A 23,750-nucleotide genomic window follows, 5' to 3' on the forward strand; every position below is an offset into this window, starting at 1 on the left:
ATTGCTCTTCGCGTTCTTTCCACCAAGGATCAAACCCTGCTTATTGCCGATATCTAGGATCTTATGTATATTCCTACTTGTAAGGAGAAGAGAGAGAAGGATCTGAGGCATGGGATCCTAGGATTAACAAACATGTGGTCCCTTTATTTTGGTGACGAACATCAAGGCGAAAGGGGCAAAGCCGAGGCGAGGCGAGGGCAAGGGAACTAACTAAAAGGTTAATCTTCAGGTGGAGAACGAGATGGAACGATGGGATGGATGTCAACAAACGCCAATACTCATCGAATTTGACGACTTGTTTGTATCCTTGGAAAAAGGTAAATAACGCACTCCACGGTACAGATATAAGTATAACCCATCTTATCCTAAATTGATCATCCATCTATCTTTCATCCTTTTTCCTATCAACCCATCCGTTCATCCATTATAACACCTTCATCCCTATACTTGATTGATCGTCATTACTCACTACACACACCACTGCGGATCTTACTCATAACGAATCGACAAGACAAGACAATACTATCTGTAAAGACTGACCACTGGTTGATCATCTTGAACACGTCCCTACGTATACTACACTACACACTCATTTGAACATCACCACAACTGAAAGAAAATCAGCATACACATACATAATCATAACCTATCGTAAGTGATCGCTCGAGTTGTACAGGTAATCTGAGTGAATCGCTAATGATTCGATGCTATATCATCAAAATAGATCATGCCTAGAATTCCCGTCCGAACGACACCGTATCACGCCTTACCGCGATGTACCCGACATTACAAGTCCAAGCGTGATTTGATCCTACGTGCATTGGGCAAAGCATCCTTCATCAATGGATCTCAATTCGTCATCGCGTGGATATCACCCAAGGGAGATACAGACATATTCGCTTCAGAGCTCTTACAGTCCGCTGTGAAAGATACCAACGGTAACGGGTCCGGAGGGGTATTGAACAAGAAAGAATTGGAGAAAGAAGCAGCTAGAGTGAAGCAGGAGATGAGTAGGAGATGGGATGAAATTAGACGAATGGAAGAGAAAGGTGAACAACCACCTTCTTTACCCGATGAAGATCTTGCTATTGAGGAGAACGATAACGAAAACGATAACGAAGATAACGAAGAGGTCGATCCTGATAGGACGATGGTAGATGAAGGAGAAGATTCGGAACAAATCGAAATTTCTACATTGGATACTCCCTTAAAAGCCAATGGTACTGGTTTAGGTATTAACATCGTTACCATCAACAACAAGAAATTATCACCTAATACCACTACGGCTGGTGGTATGTACTCTACTTTCCCCATGACATCAACCACCACCCCAAGATCCTTAACTCCATCCTCGACTCCTGCCAACAACGTACCTATGCAAAGTATTGTATTGAAACCTGAACAAATCGAGGGATTCTACATGGACAGATTCACAAACTTGCAACAACAGACATGCAAGTTGGTCGTGAAAGCTTGGATCAAAATTATCGAACCTAAGAAACAGATGAAGTTCCCATATAACAAAGGAGAAGATTTCAAACCTAGCTGGTGGCCTGAAGGTGTCAAACATCGTGAACCCGATCATTTACCTAAAGATGAACGGAAATTACTTTTGATGTCAATTATTCGAAATCCATCAGTAAACGTGGCTAGGTTACAACTTTCTACAGCTGAAACTAGCGCTTTGATCTCGGCTTCGAAACTTGCCATCTTAAGGGAGATTTACATAGTAGCGAAAGAGGAAGAAAGAAGAAGACAGATTGGTGATACATCTTCGGATCTGACTATTGAATTGCCCATTATCAACCAACCCTCCAACACTTCTCCCGAACCTTCTGTAGGAGACAAGAGGTCTCATTCTTCGGTGACGACATCGGATAACAAAGAAAATATAAATTACGATTTATCTGTTCACCATGGTCATGGACATGCATCCAAAAAATCCAAGACTCATCCTAGATTACCTGCATTGACATTATCCGCTCAACAATTGAACCACAATGGTGGACATGGACATGGACAATATACACCATACGATTCACCATATACAACTTCACCTTCACCTTTCGCTTTCACTCATGCTTCTCATGCTCAACATTTATCGCCACATGTATGGGGTGAGAATCGATTATCTACATCTGCAACTAGCGCTTCATCTACGAATACAGCTACTTTATCACCTTATGGATATGCTACTTCGGATGTTCACTCAGATTACTCTAGATCACCTAATCCCGATCAACAACAGCAACAACATCAACAACAAAGACAATATACGAATCAACATCACTTGGCACCAATCTTGACTCATCACCCCCAGGGGACTGCAAACAGTAACGGCGCTCCATCACCTGTTGATTCTCCTTTCCCGATCCAAGGTCAAGGGCAACCTAATTCCGCAGGATATTTCCAAGCTCAACAGCAGAATCAGAGAGGTATACCAACTGGGTATATGCAACAGCAACAGATGGAGTATCTACATCACCACCACCATCACCAACAACAGCAGCAGGAAGCTTATGGATTCCAATCCCCTTATATCGCTGAACAAGGTTGGGAAGGTCAGTATTCACAGGCTGCGTAATGCCCAGGTGAAGGAGGGGATGTTATGCGCTTGCTTTCGTAAATTGTTTAATTTTTTGGTCTTTTGCTTTTTTCCACACTTATTTTGCTGGACAATATAATCGTCATTGTTATTCTATTCGTCATTTGTCATCTGTCATCCTAACAAATCTAAAGCATCTTTTACCCCAATACATACTTTTATACCCGTACCGTATCAGTAAATGCCCCTTATAACGAAACATGTCACCTATGAATCTATCAAAACGATCCGTTGAATGTCCAAGTCGCGCGAATAGAGATTGAACAATGTATATATCCATGTGCATGAGCGATATCGATATATGTAACGTTTTAAAGGTTTACCTTTGTAAATACGATGAATGATATGGCAAGATCTACCTTTGTAAATATGATGAATGATATGGCAATAAGCAATTGTATCTAATCTAGGTATATATAAACAGAAGCAAGATCAATACCAGAAACGAGGAAGAACGTATAGATATCGTTATATGTCATATATGAATGTATTAATTGATCGTATGAAAGGTAGTATGTGTACCAGAAATGAATGGAATGAAGGTCCGAAAAAGAAAAATTATATAAGTAAGGTAGATATATATACAACTGAGCAAGCAAGTAATCCGTAGACCTTGTTTGGTTTAATGAGGAACTATAGGAGCTGGTTTTAGGATTCGTTCATTTTCGATCCTCTCCTTCTCCTTCAAACCCTTTCTTTTCTTTTTACCACCAACCTCTCTAATTTGAATCGATCCTGATTTTTCTATCACTTCTTTTAATTCACCTTTGTCCCTCAAATCTAGGATGGCATGATATGATCCCAAAGTTTTACCTTGAAGTACTAACTGAGGCAAATCCTTTTCACTTTCGATACCTAATAACCTGGTGAAGAGTGGGATAATCACTTGATGATCCCTACGTTGATCGACATCGATCATCAATGGTGAAGGTGAGATTTTATATTCCGATAAGATCCTCTTAATTTCTCGATGGTATGGATCCCTCATTTTACCAATCAACACTAGAGGGTACATGGTATTAATATCATTTTGAAGTAAGAGCAGATCTTCTCGAGCGTTGGGATGGGTAGGATCGAAATCCAACACAGTATGAGGATCTATGGGTTTGGTCGGATCAAGAGATGGTAGAGCATTGGCTGTGGTAGAAGTAACGAACTGCAATCCCAGATTCCCAAATGGAACATCAGCACCGAGACTAGGACTAGGATATCATTGATATATGTCTATGATAGTTCCACTTACACTGATCAAAGCAGCGAATTCCTCTTGGACATTTTCGAATTCCAGTCCTTTACCTACGACCACCGTACTTTGTACGGCAGCCTCGGCCTGACGAGCATCATCAATCTCACTTGCCATCAAGGGGTACTGATCTGCCGACTGAGGTTGATTCACGTATCTTCTAGAAAAAGCAAGTTCCCTCTGCTGCTTGATAAGGTTATCCATGTGATTGGCATGGGACATTGCTCGATTGAGTAATATCAATCCGAAGGTGAATACGCAGACACCAATCAATAAGACGGGTCTTAATCGACGAGGTATCCGAAGTAAGTAGGATAAGGTAGTTTGATAAGATGGGTTTCCTGTACCGTAAGGATTAGTGATAGGATGGGTTTTAGTCTATACACGCAAAAAACAGAAAGCATGATCAGCATCCAGACTATCACAATCAAATGATCATCGATAGACGATCGAACTGTACTTTCGTACTCACCTTGGCATCATAAGCGAAATAACTACTGTGACTTTTGTTTTTCTCTATAGGATGTCCTTTGGGTGTATGAGCGGGGGACGGGATGGGATTGGTAGCATATTCCGGTATACTGTACATCTTGGATCGGAGAGGATGATGGGGAGGTAACAATGGGAATCTTGAACCGGCAGATCCAGAGGTCGAAGTCGAAGCGGAAGTGGAAGTCGAGGTGGAACCTTGAAAAGGAATGATCAACTTGGGCGTGGGTTGTTGAGACATTGAAGATAAGATTGAATGATCAGATGTCATTTTGGGTGTAGTGAGAAGAATCTTGGCTTGATCTCTCTCTGAGCTATCCATAATGTCCGGTGTCATAATTTCAGAGGTGGTCGAAGAGGTCGAACTTGCCGGTGAGGAGTCGTCGCCATATAGATCGGATGGGAAGACAGGTGGCAAACCCATTGGAGACCTGATACCTGAGGATGTAGTAGGATCGCTCGATGAAGATCGATGATATGAGTATCGTTGAGGTGCTTTAGGGAGATCTGAGATACCAGACATTTCGGCGAAAGGTGGTGAGAGTGGTGGTGTATGGGGAAGAGTGTAGGTAGGATAAGCTTGTCGAAAGTTGGTGTTGGTGTTTCGTGACTGCGCGTCGAAAGAAAGTAAAGATAAGAAGCAAGTGAGTGTCAGCTGACAGAAATGGGTGATTCTCGCAGAGAGTTCAAGAAAAGAAGAAGAGAAATAACTGAAAGGAATGTGGATGTGGAAGATAATAAAGAAAGAACAAAGGTGGGTGAGTGGATGGGAATGGAAGGGAAGGGAAGGAACAAAAAGAATGATGTGGTGATCTACTTTTGTTTGTTTAGTGTGAGAATATAAGACTGAAATAGTGACATCGTGCGTATGGTGTGTCTTATAAAGGAGGGTGTAACAATGGGCCATCTTTTGTAAATTTGAATTCCATTTGACAATCACCCATCAATGATGTGACTGATGCGTAGTCAGTGTTTATATTGATGGCGATTGTGTGAATCGGGATGAAACCGTTTTATAATTCAGGGCCAAAGCGTATAAGACCATCGCCATCATCGTCGTCGTCGTTCTGAGGGATGACACCCCCAAGGGAACTCATTGATCGAGACCGAAATAGCCCAGTAATGTCGGGGTAACCGATCAAGACAGTGACAAACAATCAAAGGGATGTTGGTCTTTTTTGACATGTCTTCCTCGGAGACGACGGAGTAAGCGAGTAAGAGATAAGGGCTATTGGTCGTGTGTATTTGATGCGATGATAACAACGCTTTGACCATCTTTACCAACTTATTAACGTTTCATATCCTACTTGTACTATTCCGACTCCCCGGCGGTACATTCGATTTGATCCTTAATTTGATGATCATGGTAGATATCGCTTCGGATCCGTTCGAATGGGGTGACCATAAATTGATGGCCGATCTCATCTTCATGTGTAACACCCTCCTCCAATGGAAAAAGGAAAAGAAGGAAATAGAAGCGACAAGATGGTACGGAAGGGAATTTAGCAAAACGAGTACATAAACTTACCATGACAACGGTCCCTGCGGTGTTCATCTCAGGATTTGAACGTGTATCTCTGTGGTTTTCGTTTTGTATCCGATAAGTTGAAGAGGTCCAGCCATAATCAAGATATATAGCTCGTGGTGAATGTATGATAGTCGCTCCTCCAGGTTGTTGTTGGGGTGTCGAGAATGACAGAGACAACGTCTATCCTATATATATATCAAGTAAGTTGATTAGTCCCAGTCATACTGACTTGATCAACGATAAACAAGAAGATGTTAAAGCCTCCCAAGAGAATAGAAAGCCTCAACAATTCAACATCGAACATATAGAATAATCGAGGGTATTTCTCTATGTTTGGCTTAACTATCTGATCTCCCGTTCCTATCTCCATTTGAAAATGGATGAGAGGGATGCGGGGCATAATCGAAGGATTTGGGAAATAAGCTTGAATAGATGATGGAGAACTCACCTATTCAATTTCGACGGGTAAAACTTTACTATCCACTAAACAACGAGTGAGTAGGCAAGGTACGAATTCTTCAAGATATTGAGTTCCTATGAATGTATTTGTACCTTGATATATTTAAATAAATGAATGAATGGTATGGTGTGATTCAGAGCAGTAAGATGTCTGATCGACAGACAAACCAGCCTAAATAAGCGTCCTTTCCTATCTCCACGAGCAGGAATGATCGTGATCGAAGACTTCAGTCGAGATTGGAATGTTGTCTTGACTTGACTTGTAGGAATCGAATTGATCTTGACTGGTCGTTCTTTGTTCAAGGCAAGGGCAAGGGAATATTCGTACTCTATTGATATTCTACTTCCTAGCTGCGTTTTCGAGTGAGACAAATTATCCTTGTTGTATCTTTTCACAGAGTCGACGAGTCAATTCAATTCAGATATCTACACATCGAAGAGACGAACGTGGATGTCGAAGTATTCGAGTGAAGAGTAATTCTCACACACAAAACTATCTAGAAGCCCTCACATCTTTATTTATCTTCACTACCTCGTAAACTGTACAATAATCTATGGAACGAATCTACTTTCTCATGGCAAGTTGTTACAGTTACCGACACATCATCAGGCATCGTTCCTGAGAAAACCTGAAAATCTAAAAACCCAAATCATCTGCGTGGGTACGATGGCGCCGCAGAAAAACTGCATCTTTCTCAGGGTAGCAGTTGTTAACTGGTAGTAAGGGCTTTGTGCTATTACACAGTCTTTTGGATCTCCCGTTTATACCTCTGGGTGTGATTGCGGGCAACAAGGGAAGTCCAAATTCATAATACAAGACTACGGTAAAGCAAGTACTGAACCCTGTCAATCGGTATATGTACGATAGTAAAAATGTACGAGAGGTTTGAGATCATACAGGATTGATCGAGATCGGAATTGGCATTTTCATGAGCACGGTGTATGAACATTCCTCTGGTATTGTATGTGATATTACATGATTTCGAGTGCAGATGTATAGGACTCTTGTCGACCTAACTGACGGAGGCGAGATTCAAAGGAACTTCATCGTACCTAAGTGACTTGCACAGGGCCAAAGCCTGTTCAGAGCACAAGTTTTGCCGAGACATATAGAGTGATTTGAGTGATAAGCAGAGAGTTTTTACGTTAACTACGGCACTGCGCACGTGAAAGAGCGGGAACGGAAAGCCCACAAGCCTATAAAAGCCACTGACGATATCCTTTTCCGGACACTTCGGAAGATCCCCAGTATTTGGACAACTCAACTTTGTTCATTGTGTCTCGGGACATCATCGGTTCACGTTATACAACTGTATAGAGTGCCTACCCGCAGTCATCCCACACCATACAGTACGTGACATTCTTATCCTTCCTTTCACCATACCCGCTTTGCTACTTGCTGCTTGCTTAAGATACCTCCTTCCTCAATCACCACGAATTATGTGAGTGATGAAGCCACTTACAATACTTGCTGGATCACTTCGATGACGATGGAGCTCATGGTCATATGGGCACCGTATCGCATGTCGTGAAGATGGTGATCACGATCACGGCCTCGTTCAAGGCGATCGCAGATGTATAGGCAACATCGACATTACTTCCGTTCGCTTACAATCCCAGATGACGCATGCTTTGATAAGTCAGTACTTGTTCAAAAATTTGACAAGACCAGGCAATCTGAAGATAGGTGAAAATGACTTTGTGAGCAAGGCATCAGAAAGTTATCTTCTGGCACAAGGCTTCCACAGGCACAAGGCTTGGTTAGTTGCGAAAGTTAGATAGATAAGGTGTAAAGTTTAGACTCGGCTGAGTAGCTGCTTGTGGCTCGATCTCTCTGTCCCCCATATTCAGTCTTTATCTCGTTGATACTCGCGTACTGTTGTTGCTCAGCAAGGCCAAACTTATCCTTATCTGGACATGGAATGTAAGGTTTAAAGTTCGCACCTCGGCACGGACGCGAATAACCGCATTTTGGCTTGGAAATAAATCTCCGGAGTGAGTAGAGAGAGAGAGAGAGTACTTGGCACTGGCACCGGCACATGAAGGAAGCCATCAGTGACAAGTGTGACAACCATATATAAAAGGTGTGAATGTGTAAGGAGCTGGATCCATATGGAAGGCGAGCTTATCGATACTCTGCTTACACCTATCTGACGTAAGACGTTAAGCATACGAGTGCGGAATGTGAACATCATCTTCGGAAATAGCCGCGCTTAACAACGATAACATAACCGTGAGGTCGGACACACGTCCAACCGACCACTTTACTCGACTACTCGACTACTCGACTACTTTGACTTACATCCTTGATTCCGTATCAATGTCGATGTCACCTGACATACCCTTTCATGTATCGTCATATACATCACTAACAAATCATAGACTACACTCTATCCACAAAGAATGTCAGAAAACTCATGGCTCTCACCCACCTCAATCGAAGAATGGTGGTCAACCCCTTCTCAAACAGGTATCAAGAGACCTTATTCAGCCGACACAGTCGCATCACTCCGAGATGTCTTTCCAGAGAATCACCATTCAAACGCTATGGCCCTCAAGCTCAGAAGTATCTTCGAGAGAGTACAGAAAGACAAATCCGTCAATTTGACTACTAGCGTGATCGATCCTGTCACTGCGCAGATCATGGCCGAAGTCGGTTTTGGTGAGTTCCTCGTCTAGACTTCCATCAGTATAGGCAGCTGATAAATGTTGTTGGGGGCTGGCCTCATATGAATAGAAACGTTATATGTATCAGGTGGGATGTCAGCTAATACAGATACAGCTACGGATGATCCTGGACCTGATCTCGTAAGTGTCTAATATCCTGAACTGTCTATCGTCTATTACAATGTACGAGTGATTGATGATGTTCCGCATTGGACTATATTGATTAGGCAGATTACACATACGACACCGTTCCAAAGAAAGTATCAACCATCTATCGATCCCAACTCCTTCACTCACGTACAGCAAGAGTAAACAAGACGGGTAAAGAGGAAATACCTTTGTTACCTATCATCGCAGATGCAGATTCAGGTCATGGTCAACATACAGCCATCATGAAATTGGTTAAACTATTCGTTCAAAGTGGTGTATCGGGATTTCATTTGGATGATTTGGTCTCGGGAGTTAAAAGACATGATGGTAAAGATGGATTATCAAGTGTTTTGGTACCTACCGGTGAATATTTGAGGAGATTGGTAGCTGCGAAATTACAATTGGATATAATGGGGTAAGTCAACACCCTTACATCATATCAAAGTCAAGCTTAGCTGATAAGATAATGTATCGGGTTGTACGACTGATCAGATCCGAAGTAGTTTCAATTGCTCGAACTGATGCCGAGACAGCCACCCACATCACATCGACTATCGACCACAGAGATCGACCTTTCATCCTGGGTGCTACGGCCCCTCTGAAACAGCATTTCATCCATACCGAAGGAAATTCAGCAAGGGAAGAATGGAAGAGAGAAGCAAGATTGTCCACTTTGGATGATCATTTCCAATCATCCTATCCTGATCTATATGATCAATTCAAAGAAGAAACTTTTAACATGAACGTATCTGAAGCACTTTCGATAGCTCAAAAGCTCGTTTCTTCTTTTTACTGGAACTATGAGAGTCCCCGAACTTCCGAGGGATGGTACGCTTTCAAAGGTGGTGTTCAAGCTGCTGTGAGCAGAGCCAACGTAGCTGCCAATATCTCTGATGTCGTATGGGCCTGTGCGCACGGATACAATCCGGATAGAGCAGAGGCATTTGCAAAAGGTGTTCAGGAGGTACATGAAGGTAAATGGATGGCTTATAATGTAACAGGTGGATTCCCAGATGATGGTGGGTTTGTGAATCTTTCGGATCATTCATTTACACTTATCAGAAGAAAAAGGGTTAATTGGCTATTTGTAGGTTCAGCAGATGAACAAGTGAAAAATATACCTTCCCAATTATCTTCCTTAGGATACGTGTGGCTGTTTTTACCTATAGCCGGATTGACAACAGTCGGATTAGGTTCTCAAACAGCTATGAAATCTATCAAAGAACATGGACTGTACGGTTATCTGTCTCAGGTGTCTCGACCTGCTGCTAGACATGCGGCTGCGGCCGATGGGACAAGTCCAGAATGGTGGTGGAAAGTCATGGGTAAATTGGCAGATGACGCTGCGGATGCTATTGGCGAGGGGTTATAGATTTATATATACATAGATGTAGATATAGATGTACATGTGGTCTGTGGTCTTGGCATTGGCATTGGGTCGAGTCAACTGGGAGTCAACCGGTAAACAAGGTGACACCTTATACTGTACGGTGGATGAAGGAGGATGGTGTGTAGTCTGGTGCAGAGACTGACCACGATGAGTAGATGTTTGCTAGTTGAATAGATATCAATACGTCCGATAGATATCACGTGGAGTAAATATCACGTCGGATGGGCGTCGACACATCGAGTAGTCACTGATGTGCCGAGTGGTAGCTCAACACGTCGAGTAGCTATCATAGCATACCTTTTGTAGGCCAGCAACCGCAAGGTTCGCAATGTTAGATAAGGACAGTTGCTGTTCCCCAAGGAAGATAGTACAAGCATTTGACTGCGTCGGAAAACTTTTATCGGACTGCATTGTAAGTTTTCAAACGGTGAATCGGGTGTATTGCCCTATCAGATTCCGTATGATTGACTGGAAATGAGAATACATACGAGATATTACACATGCATGTCCGCGGATAGATCTATACAAGACGGTCACTGGCTTATCTCACTGCCCACCATTCTTAGCTTTCTCTTCAAACTTCTTCTTCATCTCGAAATAATTGGTGTGTAATCCGCATTCCGTCTTGGACTTCCCTTGCCATCTACCGCTCCTCTCTCCTGCGTCGTTGTTAATGGCGTTAGGATCGGGAGGTGCGGTGGAGTGAACATCACCTATCGACCTATATCCCTGGTCGAGCAATGGGTTGTAGGGGACGTTCCTATAACCATAACAAACATTAGTCATTCGGTGTCATGATATAATGAACATGCTAATTTGATGACACTCACTCCTTATCCACGTAATCTTTCACTTCTTTATACCCCCAGCTGATCAACGGATTCACCTTGATCAAACCCCTCTCATCCACTTCTAAAACTTTCAAATTCGCTCTATCCGACCCCTGAGACCTCCTTCGTCCAGTGATCACCGCCCTCACACCCAACTCCTGATACGCCCTGGCGGCAGGTTCGACCTTGACGAGGTAATCGTAACTCGCCTCGTCGGTTTCCCATAGCTTCTCGCCGTATCTTACAGCGAACTCTTCGGCGGTGTCTGCACCCTGGGGTTTGTAGGTGTGCAACTCGGCGAGATAGTTTTCAGAGGCTGTTTGGGAAAGTTGGAGAGTTTCGGGGAAGTGGTGGAGGGTATCGATAAATATCTACAAAGTGTCGCAAAACATGTCAGTTGTATGTCCAGTTGTATGTTCATGTTCAGATGACATTGTTATATGAACAAAATTATGAATACCCACCAATGGCACAAGATGGATCTCTTCCCTCTCCTGTGATATCTTCGATATCATATCCAAAGCGGCTGTACCGGTCCTACATGAATGCCAACCTGATTAGCAATCTAATCTTAGATATTCGCTATAGAGCTTACAACTTACAATCCAAACGCAGTGGTCTGATACAATCCATCTAGATTATCGATAGCCCATCTCAGTATATCCTGAGGTGATTTGTTCTCCAATTCAAGGTTGAACTTTTCGATCTCCTCGGGAGTATATTGAGGTGTGAGGATTTCGCTATTCGTCATTGTCAAAATAGTGTGGTGGTTGTGGTTGTGGTGAGACGATTGAAAGATATGATTCGTATGTCGTTAGTCTACATATATTTCTGGTGGGTCGTATATGATCCCATTGTCAGTATTTATATGTTGAGATGATGTTGATGCATGCTGAATAATCATGTTGATTTGGTGCAACATCAACCAAGTCTCAACTTTTTCAGAACGAGTAACGAGTGTGCAATTCCAGATTCTATCCGGATGAGGTGATGTGATGGTGCAGATTTGGGAATTACTGGTATCTGATTACGTCACATGAAGGGCATGTGCTTACCACGTGTTTCCAGGATATCTCGGTAAAACCCAGCATAAACTACATACTCGTATTGACGTGGAGGAAACACGAAAACCATCACCTCCACGCTGGATCTGAAATATTTGGATGATAATAATAGTCAGGAATATCAAAGAACAGCTTAGAACACCGAGACCAACAGCATCAAGTTTTGGTCCCAAGCTCACCATCAACGTGTCAACCACCCTCATGCTCACCACGGTCTGAGCGACTGATCTGTTATCTGTCAATACTCTCTCTCCCCCTAATCTCAGACAGTTCACCAAATCCGATATAGGAAAGTGGAACGGAGCATTCACCATGCGTCCATCTCATATCTTCTCCCTCCTGCTACTGCTGCTAGCCCCAGCTATACAGGCGGCAGTCCTGGCGATAGATTACGGAGCGGAATTTACGAAATTATCATTGATCAAACCCGGTGTACCATTCGATGTAGTGCTGGACAAAGATAGTAAGAGAAAGATATCGAGTGTGGTAGGATGGAAGAGGGATGATAGGGTTTTTGGAGCAGAGGCCAAGATGGCTGTGAGTAGTATAAATCACTATCATGCACATCCATTGCTGACCTTTGTCGCTTGCTTAGGCCACACGTTTCCCCGATACCCATTTCCCATATGTCAAACCCCTTCTCGGATCCACTTCTCAACTTCAACTACCCCTCCATCCTAATCCACCCTCACTCACAGACGACGGTGTGCTCATCTTCCCTCATCCTTCTGCCCCATCCCATATCTCCCCGGCCGCCTCTTCCCCCGACCAATTTTGGACACCTACTGCCCTGTTAGCTCATCAAATATCGTATTTCCGACATCTCGCCGAAACCCTCTTACCAGCTGGATCAACCGCCGAATCGATAAACCAGGTGATAGTCACCGTTCCAGCATGGTGGGATCATTATCAGCGCAAGGCGTATAAAGATGCATTGGAATTACAAGGGTTAAGCTGTTTAGCGATGATAGGGGAAGGTACGGGTGTAGCATTGAATTACGCCATGACTAGGACATTCCCAGATTACAATCTCGAGACTGGAGAGGGATCAAAGGAATATCATGTTATTTACGACTCGGGTGCATTATCAACAACGGCTACAGTCTTGGCTTTCTACCAAACCAGTTATCTACCTACGCCTAAATCAAAAACTCCCATAAATACCACGCACATCGAAGTGCTCGGTACGGGATATGAACAAGTCGGTGGAGTATTGCTGGATGTTTCTATCCAAGATTTGTTAGTTGAAGATTTCATCAAGAAGAGCGGTCAGAAAGGTGTTAGGAATGATAAAAAGGCTTTGGCGAAATTGGCGAGAGAAGCAAATAGAGTGAAACATATCTTGAGTGCTAACCAGGAGGCCAACGTAGCTGTGAGTGTGATCAGATAACCAACGTAATATATGATGAATGATCAGAGACATCATCCACATCCCGTTCTTTTGATCGTAACTGACCTAATAAACCTCACTCAGGTCGAATCACTCTACAACGACGTCGACTATCGATCAAAGATCTCGCGAGCTTCCCTCGAATTATCTCTCGAATCATCCATCCCCTTGTTTTCCCATCCCGTCACCTCAGCCCTCACTTCCGCTGGGCTGTCCCTCAACGACATCAACTCTGTCATCTTATTCGGGGGTAACACCAGGGTGCCTTTAGTTCAAAACACCTTGAAATCCGTCTTAGGTGGTAAAGACGATCTGATCGCTCAAAATGTAAATACCGACGAAGCTGCTGTGTTAGGTGCGGCTTATTACGGCGCAGCACTGAGCAGACAATTCAAGATGAAAAACCTCAACGTCACGGAAAGATCCTTCTACGACGTCATCAAGGATGGCAAAGACGGTGAAGTCATCTTTGAAAAGGGAACTAAACTGGGTGAAAGGAAAATCTTGACTTTACCTGTACCTGCCAAAGGTGAAGATGAGATAACCTTAGAATTCTCACAATCCACTCATCCTGCATCACCTGGACAATCGACAACGAAAGTGGAGAATGATCAAGCTCAGACTAAACCTATCTTAGCGTTGACGATCAACGATATTCAAAAATCGTTGAAGAACTTTACAACTCCTCAACCTGTCATTCAAGTCACATTGAGACTCGATCCAAGGGGATATCTGTCAGTCGCCAACGCCGTTCTCACTTCCAACGTCACCGAAGCTGAAGACAAGGAAGGTGGAGTGGCTGGTGCTCTGAAAGGATTATTCGGTGGTAAGAAGGACGACACCCCGTCAGAGGACAATACCACGGAGGATGACGACATAAAGGATGAGACGAAGGACACGAAGACAAAATCGAAAAAGCAAAAGATCGCTTTGAGATTTAAAGAGAAACATATCGGTCTCAGACCCATGACAGGTGAAGAGAAGAGGACGACCCAAGCTAGGTAGGTGTAATTGCCTATCAACTTAGACCGGTTGATTCTTGGCGAGAAAGTGCTTCGGTTGCTGATGACCTTGAATTTTTCTTTTCGGCCAGACTCCAATCAATCGCAGCCTACGAATCCGCCAAATTCGCTCGTGAGGAAGCACGTAACCTCCTCGAAGGGTATTTATACCGATTATCAGGACTACTTAGTCCCGATTCAGATATCAAGGCCTTGCATGAATATGCCACCCAAGCTGAGAGAGATAAGATCAGAGATCTGGTGGATAAGACGATGGAATGGTTGGGTGATCATGCCGAGACGGCTGATGAGAAGACTTTGAAAGGGAAGAGGTCGGATCTTGAGTGAGTAGGCTTTTCTTCAAATCAACGTCAACTCCTTCAAGTGGTCAATGAGAAGAGCGTTGATAATGAAGGAGAGACCATCCAATGATCCATTTCACCCCCCTCTACTCTTGATCATTGATGCCTTTCTGATACGAAACAGTACTGACTACGTTATTTTCCCCCGTCAGATCCCTCGAACTACCCATACTCAAACGATACAAAGAATACCTCCACCGACCCAAAGCTCTCGAAGCCTTCCAACAAGCAATGTTCGCCTCTCGATCTTTCCTCAGTGAAGCTCGTAAGAATAACACGGAAGCTCTGAAAGCTGCCGAGTCGGCTACAGATGAAAATCCAGCTATACCGCCTAAATACACTGAAGAAGAGTTGAAGGACGTGGAAGTTCAGATGAAAGAGAATGAGCAGTGGATAGACGGGTTGATGAAAGACCAAGTGAAGATTGAAGATGATAAGACTAAGGATCCGGTTATCATGGCTGGAGATCTGGACGAGAGGGGCAAAAAGTTACAGATGACTGTGAGTTAGCATAGCTGTGCTGGTTCCTATTTCGCTGTTCAAACGGAGTCATCTTAACTTCCGGCTTGATGCTAACAATTCAAAATTACAGGTCCTCCGACTGATCAATAAGAAACCACCCCGTCGACCTCGGCCTTCCTCTTCATCTTCCTCCGCTACAACTTCGACGACACTAGCCAGTCCAACAGATCATGGACCGGAAGTAGTTGAGTCAACACATAGCGAGGCTACTCCCACTACCTCAACTACATTGGCCAAACCGACCGACAAAGGACCTGAACCAAAGGATGTCACTCAAGAGACGGGCGATAAGTTGGGTAAGACGTCTATCTCGAAAGCTGCTCCCACGGATAAAGGGCCAGATCCACCAAAGCATGTTGAGCTGTAGGTGGTTGAATTTTCAGAAGGATTACAAGAAGGAATAGAATGTTAGGTGTAGATGCGCAAAATGTGAATGCACAGTATAACTCTCGGACCGCACTTGCACTTGCTGGATTAGTACCCAGTTTATCTCATCTTTTACTACCAATATATTCATAGTATACAACGTATGGATTGATCAACAAAATATCAACAAGCAATTTGATAGGTATAAGACGAATGCAGTGTATAGTATATCCAAGCAAACTGATTCCAGGTAAAGTATGTAACGGCAAACTCATTCAAACGTAGATGTCACATCCCCCTCGCCTTCCACACTCAACTCCTTCAACAACTCCGCCACTTCCTCTAAATCCTCTACGTCCCTCTCTGCTCCTATCCTCGCGTAAGTTATCGGACAATCTATCGAATCACACAAAATTTTCTCTCCGGGAGGAGTAGAAGAGCACGACGCGCAGACTTTCTGTAAATCCAAAAGTTTCCGAGAGGCAAGCTGAGTACGGGATAGTAACGCATGGGTGGTAGTTGATGGATCGGATTGACACTCCATACATAGCGCTGAATGAATAATCAAATTCAGTTTTAGATGTTATTGGATGGATCATGTGGACTTACCAGAAGACGAATCTACTCCACAGACTATACAGTGACTAGACTTGAAATGAGAATCGATCCTCATCCCACCTCTACCTCTCGCTTTACCCCGACCCCTTCCCCTGCCCCTCCCTGTCGTTCGAGTCGCTTGGTTCATCTGATTCTCATATTTCGACACCCGCTTAGTCCGAGGCATCGTCTCAAACCACTTCTCCACATCTGCTCCAACCAAGTTGAATATCCTAGATAAGGGCGGGATGAGCAGGTTCCGAATATAATATTCAGAATCTATCGATAGAGATCGATTGACCAGAAGCTCCTCGGGCATTCTGGCTCTTTCGATTAACCTTCGACCATCCGCATTGGAGATTATATACGGTACTCTCTCTCCGTATTGCGGCTCATCTCGAGGATCTTTGAGGATTCGTCGATAAGCCACAGCTGCTCCGGGTGGTGGAACGCCTTTCTCACTGTGTAATCATCATCAGCGAAATGGAGCATTGAGAAGCTCGCAAACATATACCAGAGTTCGAACTTACGAATACGATCCCAGCCTGACTTCCTTGGCAACAATAAAATCCTGTATGGATACCCTATTCTGTAAGATCTTTGTCCATTCCTGACGACAAAATTCTTTGATCTGAGAGAGGTCCTGGGTTCGGAACAACAACCTGATCACGAACAACATTTAGTCTACGCACTTTTTTCGACACAGCCCGAGCACAACTCACTTAAGACAGACTTCTTCGATCTTTTGCTGAGCGGGAAATCCATCTCTCCTGATAGTCTCGATACCTTTCGCATCGAAGGTGGGTTCGGTTTCATCCGGATGTTCGTATTTGAATCCAACATATCGTTTTTTGGCCATCAGTACTGATCCCATGTAGACCTACGAGCATAGCACGAACATTCAACTGAGATCATAGATGATTTTGCAACGAGGCTCATCAACTGACCTTTTCGAATTTCAATTTCACAGGCTTCGGATTCATAGCCGTCACAGCATCTGCGATGTCATTACCGATCTTGAACGCTTGGTCTTTCGTACGTCCAGGTAAAGCCACGAAGAGGGAATCGGTATCACCGTAGACGACTTGAGCATCCCAATCTGGTCGAGAATGGATGAGCTCTTGGGCCTACGAATCATTAGCGTAGTGTTGACGATACCAAACGGGATATATAGCAAGCTGACCTTTTCTAGAGTTTCTCTGCCCGTTTGCACGATAGAATCCGCTACTTCGATACATGGCATCCTACCGGAGTAGGTAGCACTGGTGTAACCATACGTGACGTTCTGAAAAGTGAGTCAGTGAGGGAACTTCCGATGTTGGAGGAAATACTCACGGCCATGAGCTTGAGACCCAGCTGTCTGGCGTTCAACAGAGATGTAAGAGACTATTCATATCACATCAGCCGCTGTGATACTTGAAGTGAGCAAATCGATATGCCTCACCTTGTCACCCCTTGCTCCTTTCATAGCATGTTTCACCATTACTCGAGTATCTAGTATCTCGCCCAACATCTTGGCTAAGAGACTCTTTCGGACGGCGGGTTTCACAAAGATCATTCCATTTGGAGTGACTGGATGAAGTGGGTTTGATATTTAGCTCATCCCTTCTGATGTAGGATCGTCAGATAGTAAAGACATCGATTCACCGGTAAGATAATCCTTCAGCAGCTCCAACAACCCATCGGCGACTTTCAACTCCGTAAACCCAAATTTATTTGTCCCCTTGAATTTCTCCACTCTGCCTAAACAAGTTGAAAAGCAGATATTATACGCTATCATGATTGACGGATATAATGACTGAAAATCTAGCACTAGAATCGGATGGGTATAAAACTTCGATTCGGGTTCGGCGATGAGTGGAACAGCGAAAGGAGCATTTTGTAGGCCGACCTAAAGAGCAATTGATTAGGTCAGATTTACGATACGAGCAACTCATCAGATTCCTGATGTAGCACACTCACCTGCTCTTTGGAAGGCGAGACTAGCACAAAGCTCTCAGGCTTAGCGATTCTGAACATGAAGGATTCGACTTTGTATTGTGATCCTCTGAACATGACAGATGCAAAATCTACTCCAAACACTCGAGCGAACTCGCTGAGAGTCATTTGCACATATCAGCTTGACTCCACGGCCAACCTTTGCCATTTGCCGAGCTGACTCACGCATTCTTCGTGATGATCTCCGCAGCGTCGACAATCTCCATATAAATTACAACTCTCTGGAAAAAGTACTTCAACACTCGATAGGTGTGCTCGGGGGTCCTACTCCTCCAAAGAGCGGTAAGGTTCGCGGGCGAATAGTGAGGAATTCTGATAGGAGTAAAATCGTCATCAGCGACATCCAGGTTGCTGTTTTGTACGGCAGCTCGTAGATTCAACATACCTCTGATGGAGTAGATGGAAAACCACATTCTCAAAAGTATATTGATTCAAGTTGACTTCTGATCTACATATTCTCCATATGTTCAATATGTGTCGACCAGAAACCTTGAATGTCGATGTATGATGAGCCGAGTAACCATCTTTCTTTGGACCTGAATGTCCCGAGACGACACGTGAGAGTTGGTCCATCAAGTCGATAGCTGGAAAGAAGATCAAAATGTGAGCGGTAACACGTCATACCAAATAGGCTGTACAGGGAACTAATCAAACAAATATGATACAATACAATCACTCACAAAACTCTTCATTAGCTCTGCTTACCAAATATCCCCAGGACGAATTATGCAGTTCCCATCCCGCCAACACATCTGGATCCCAAGATTTGGTAATATCGATGATATGGTTGATCAGGTCCAGTTCACTATCAAATATGTCACAAGGAATATTATCCTTATTCAACGTCCTCAATCTTGATTCATCCATCGTAGGCGATTTCAGGCATAGATATCCAGTATGATAGCCTTTGTGTGCAGTGTTATCAGGTAAAGTGGGATCGTCGTTCTGATAACAGTAGAATACAGCTGTTATGGGATCTTTCTCTGGATCAGGCAAGAGCTGATGTCGTGATTGTGCTGTGATGTTGTTGTTAGCTGATGGGAATGTACAATCCGCGTACAATTCTGGTAAGCTCACCAAAAACCTCAAGAGCTAGAACAGACATGTTCTGCTGTTCTCTCTCCGATTTTTTGGTTTTGCGCTTCTGCGAAAACTTGAAGCCGTATTTACTTTTCTGCGTTGGTTTTTCAAGCTATAAAAATTATCAGCCCTATATGGAGCTAATCCCTTCAGCAGAAATTCGAGCTGCGTACCCACCTGAGAAGTGAAATTTTTAAGGCTCTCGACTGAACATAGTCATTAGCTTACAGTAGATCTGCAGCATGATGCGTAAGTAACTCACTCTCGGCTTTTCTGGCATTATCTTCTTTCTCACACCACGTTCTGACTTCCCGATTGTCCGGAGGGGGGATTGAATATTCCCAGCCCCACTTCCAGCCATGCTTCCCCCTTTTCCCCCTCAACCATTTCCTACTTTTCAGTGGATCGTCGAAAGAATTCTCGAAGTCTTGCAAATCTCTAACTGAGTTCCCCTTCAGAGTGAACATCCTACCAGCAAACAACTTCGCTCGGGAAGGAACATCGACTGGATTGGAATAGTACGGCTGCTGATATATCGCAGAGGGAACACCGTTGGATTCCATTGTGTTCTCAATTTCAGACCTGGTAGGTGGAGGCAAGTGGAACTGCCATGCATACTTGGAATATTGGTGCTGGATCATACGTGTAGTGGTCGAGTCTGAATTCGTAGTGGGCTGAGAGGAGTGGCTGAGATCGGTGCTACCCGTGGATTTCGGAGTGGAAGTAGAAATAGAACGTATCAAAGGTTGCTGAGAAGCAATCGCAGGTGGTGGAGAAGCCAATCTGACCTTCTTTCTCGTACTGGGTAGATTAGGATTTCGTATAGCTGAGGATGGTACGAAAGTAGCACCGGGAGTGGTTTCCACCTCCTCATCGTCGTTTTTAAACGTCGGCGTGAACGGTCTCTTCGTGCCTTTGAGTGTAGGCGTGAGGAATTGTACCTTGTCATTACCATTGGAACTAGCTGTAGAGCGAGTCGGGACGGAAGTGGGTGTTTTCTGATTCGGACGGAAGAAAGCATCGACCACATCCTGTTCTGGTAATTCCGCTTGGATCTCCTTCAGCTCATCTCTGGCATCTTGCAGATCTTCTTGACTTATGCCTAGCTTCTCGATTACGTCGTGTTGCAGGTTTGATACTTTTTCCAGCTCCAATTCCGCCTCTGGTGGAGACGACGAAGGTGATGATGATATATCGCCTACAGTCCGCCGCAATGGCGGTAGCATTATAGCATTTGGTGAATCAAATGGCAACGCGGTAATCTTCTTGGTTGGGGTATTTAGCGGCGAGACAGACGATCGACCAGCTTTGGCGAAAAGATTTCGCATGAGTGTCGTTGGAGTAGGCTTTTCACTGACAGGAGTTTTGGGTTTGCTGGGTGTCACCGGCCGATTATCCCATGGATTTTGAGGTGACGAAAGCGACATGGAAGATCGATCGACAATCGTACTATCGGGTATGATGTTAGCATCTGAGTACCGGGCCAAGGATCACTTTACTCACTCAAGATCACCTAAACCAGCCTGTTCCATCATTCTCCTCTGTCTTTCTACCCTTCTATCATACATGTCTCCACTGGACTGATAGCCGCCGCTCGTACTAGCCCTGGAACTCGGAGTGACAGATCCGTTATGAAACCTGTTCTTACCGGGAGTGCTTTGATTACTACCAAAACCAGCTGCTACCGTTTGACGGAATAGCTCGTCCAGCTCTTCGTCATCATACATCTCATCATCATCTTCATTCTCCTCTGCGACTCTTCGTGGCATTTGAGTGGCACGAAACTTCAAACCTTCTTCGGCATGATGCTTTACGTCTTCCGCATGCCGTTTCGCATTATCATTTTCTTCGTCCGGATAATCATCAACCTCTCGATTCTCACCCTGAGCGTCGAGTTCAGAAGCATTTCGTGATATCATCCTAGCATTGACGTCTAAATCCACAGGGGCGTGTTGCGATGCTTGGGTCATGGCAAGGACCTCGAAAGGGTTCTCCTCTCCTTCTTCCTCTTCTTCATCGGGTGGGTCTCCCTGGATCCCATTCGGCTCACCTATCTCTCCGCCATTGTCGAGAAAAACAATCTCTCCCTTGAGATTTACAAGAGGGATCTCTGGTTCCGTTGGGGAAGAGGGTGGCTGTGCTCTCGCTGATGAAGTGAGAGCGATGGATGCTTGAGCAGGGGATGATAGGCCGTCGACCTGCGATGAGCCTAGATAAGACTTCGCAGATCGTCTAGACTTCTGTGTCGATTTTGGAGGACGGGGTGGTCGAGGCCAATGAGCTGAAACAGCTTGAAAGGTAGTCATGATCCACTAGAACAATTGATCAGTTTGTGTTAGATTAACGGCAGGAAATTCAGCTGATCAAACTACGTGAGTTTTACTCACCCGATCATAATTCCGTTTTTCACCGCTTTTCCCAGTGATGATCTCGTTTGAAAAACCTTTAAAATTCAATTTCCCTCCCTTCCTCGTTCGTTCATCTTGCATTCTTTGTTGGATAAAATCCCACAATTCCCTTGATATCTTCCAATTCCCACCTGTATTTTCCTCTTCTTCTTGTGATTGATTTGGATCTTTGTATCCCAATTCTTTCATTGATCTACCTCCCATACCACCTGAGCCAGGCATCATAGCGTCGCTACCCAGGCTCAAACCTTTGAGGGATCTTCGACGTCGCTCATCTTCCCATAATTCTGCGACTGCCGGGACAAGCTTTTCGTTGGGATCTAAAGGCTGATGTAGCAGTTCGATAAAGTCATGGTGCAGATTTCTAGGTTTTAGTCTATTTCGATTAAGTATGTGATGTGGCAGAATATCAATCTCTAGTGGAGTAAACGTATCTCTTGATGGAGATAGGCCAATGTCATATAGCATGGACTCTGGAACGGATAACGAGTCGAAGATTTCGGGTGGTCCATGAGGTGATGACGGTGGGGAGTCGTATGGATCACCCTCTGCGGAGATTAAGTTCACATATCAGCGATTGTTCCAGGCAGAAAAGGTATGCAGGCCCTTGGCCTCTGAGCTTGACATACAACTCACCAGGCAAAGGTTCCCTAAACTTCCCACCTCCCACGTCCAGCCACCCACATCCATACAAATCGAAATCACACATGAACTGCAGTACATGATTCATATGTGCTTCATGTGGTTGCCATGTCCTACCCAGAACAATCGGCTTTCTCAGCTGTTCCAACGCCGTATACAGTTTACCAGGATTCGCCAATGACACTTTGAGAAAGTATGAATAGCCGATATGATATCCATAAAATGGGATCCCCTTGACCAACATGACAGACACGACGTGTAGATGTTTCGGATCGACCCCTCCTCCGTATTTGTTGGACGTCTGTGGATTCTGCCTTGAAGCTATACATATAGCGTGGTTGAGCGATACGGCGAATCTCTGACATATCTTGATTACCCTCTCTGGTCTAAGAGGGTCTAACCCTCCTCCACCTGCTGACGAGGAAGAGGAGGTCGATTCCATAGGGAATGGGACGTAAAAGTAAGGATAACATAGGTGGATATTCGCACATATCTTCTGGAGAGATGGGGTAGTACCGAATATCCTCACCACGGGTAACTTCTCAGGTAAGTTGCCAGGTGGTATCGCCGTCGAGAATCTGGACGGGACATATAGCTCTCTCAGGGATGTCAGAGGAGCCGACAGCGTCGATGTGATGTGGGTGATACGTAGCTTTAACACCGGCTCGATAGGTGCTTGAGACTGGGTCGGATGCGGGTATGGGGAGGAGATTGAGGAGGGTCCGCCGGGATCGTAGGGCATCTTGGGTGGGTGTTATCGAGGTCGTGGTAGAAGGGAATCTGATGAGTACATGTTCATGGGTGATGATCGCGTATCTGCATCGAACCGAGTCGAGTGGATGCGATTAAGTTTGAAAAGGTCAATGCTACGGATATACGAGTAAGATTGTGTGTGTGTCTGGTCTGTTGATGTTTTCGATCCACGAGTGGAGGTGGTCTCATCAGTCAGCGGCGAACAC

The 23,750-nt window shown here is 44.4% G+C and overlaps 6 protein-coding genes across 6 annotated transcripts; 3 read left to right on the forward strand and 3 right to left on the reverse strand.

Annotated features, from left to right (window-relative positions):
• Positions 1-727: 727 nt before the first annotated feature.
• Positions 728-2,584, forward strand: V865_008219 (uncharacterized protein; the record flags this gene model as incomplete). Its single annotated transcript, XM_066231956.1, has 1 exon — positions 728-2,584. The coding sequence occupies one exon, from the start codon at positions 728-730 to the stop codon at positions 2,582-2,584; it is 1,857 nt and encodes a 618-aa protein (XP_066088053.1).
• A 643-nt stretch (positions 2,585-3,227) lies between these two features.
• Positions 3,228-4,860, reverse strand: V865_008220 (uncharacterized protein; the record flags this gene model as incomplete). The annotated part of the gene is made up of 3 exons (XM_066231957.1): positions 3,228-3,761; positions 3,849-4,226; positions 4,321-4,860. The coding sequence occupies 3 exons, from the start codon at positions 4,858-4,860 to the stop codon at positions 3,228-3,230; spliced, it is 1,452 nt and encodes a 483-aa protein (XP_066088054.1).
• A 3,867-nt stretch (positions 4,861-8,727) lies between these two features.
• On the forward strand, positions 8,728-10,513 carry V865_008221 (isocitrate lyase; the record flags this gene model as incomplete). Its single annotated transcript, XM_066231958.1, has 5 exons — positions 8,728-8,986; positions 9,062-9,132; positions 9,219-9,556; positions 9,634-10,160; positions 10,233-10,513. 5 exons carry the CDS (start codon positions 8,728-8,730, stop codon positions 10,511-10,513), a joined length of 1,476 nt encoding a protein of 491 aa, XP_066088055.1.
• Positions 10,514-11,077: 564 nt separating this feature from the next.
• V865_008222 (phosphoadenosine phosphosulfate reductase) lies at positions 11,078-12,112 on the reverse strand (the record flags this gene model as incomplete). Its single annotated transcript, XM_066231959.1, has 4 exons — positions 11,078-11,291; positions 11,362-11,732; positions 11,826-11,898; positions 11,964-12,112. The coding sequence occupies 4 exons, from the start codon at positions 12,110-12,112 to the stop codon at positions 11,078-11,080; spliced, it is 807 nt and encodes a 268-aa protein (XP_066088056.1).
• A 625-nt stretch (positions 12,113-12,737) lies between these two features.
• Positions 12,738-16,067, forward strand: V865_008223 (uncharacterized protein; the record flags this gene model as incomplete). The annotated part of the gene is made up of 6 exons (XM_066231960.1): positions 12,738-12,962; positions 13,021-13,797; positions 13,900-14,816; positions 14,909-15,160; positions 15,331-15,679; positions 15,771-16,067. The coding sequence occupies 6 exons, from the start codon at positions 12,738-12,740 to the stop codon at positions 16,065-16,067; spliced, it is 2,817 nt and encodes a 938-aa protein (XP_066088057.1).
• Positions 16,068-16,337: 270 nt separating this feature from the next.
• V865_008224 (uncharacterized protein) lies at positions 16,338-23,533 on the reverse strand (the record flags this gene model as incomplete). Its single annotated transcript, XM_066231961.1, has 19 exons — positions 16,338-16,618; positions 16,676-17,124; positions 17,194-17,325; positions 17,386-17,543; positions 17,611-17,790; positions 17,847-17,948; positions 17,999-18,049; positions 18,108-18,235; positions 18,311-18,554; positions 18,626-18,758; positions 18,827-18,973; positions 19,047-19,245; positions 19,342-19,677; positions 19,739-19,853; positions 19,919-19,947; positions 20,004-21,190; positions 21,245-22,053; positions 22,129-22,697; positions 22,786-23,533. The coding sequence occupies 19 exons, from the start codon at positions 23,531-23,533 to the stop codon at positions 16,338-16,340; spliced, it is 5,997 nt and encodes a 1,998-aa protein (XP_066088058.1).
• Between the last annotated feature and the right edge of the window lie 217 nt (positions 23,534-23,750).

The sequence above is a fragment of the Kwoniella europaea genome, chromosome 3 (genome assembly GCF_036810445.1).
Source record: "Kwoniella europaea PYCC6329 chromosome 3, complete sequence".
NCBI classification, from domain to species: domain Eukaryota; kingdom Fungi; phylum Basidiomycota; class Tremellomycetes; order Tremellales; family Cryptococcaceae; genus Kwoniella; species Kwoniella europaea.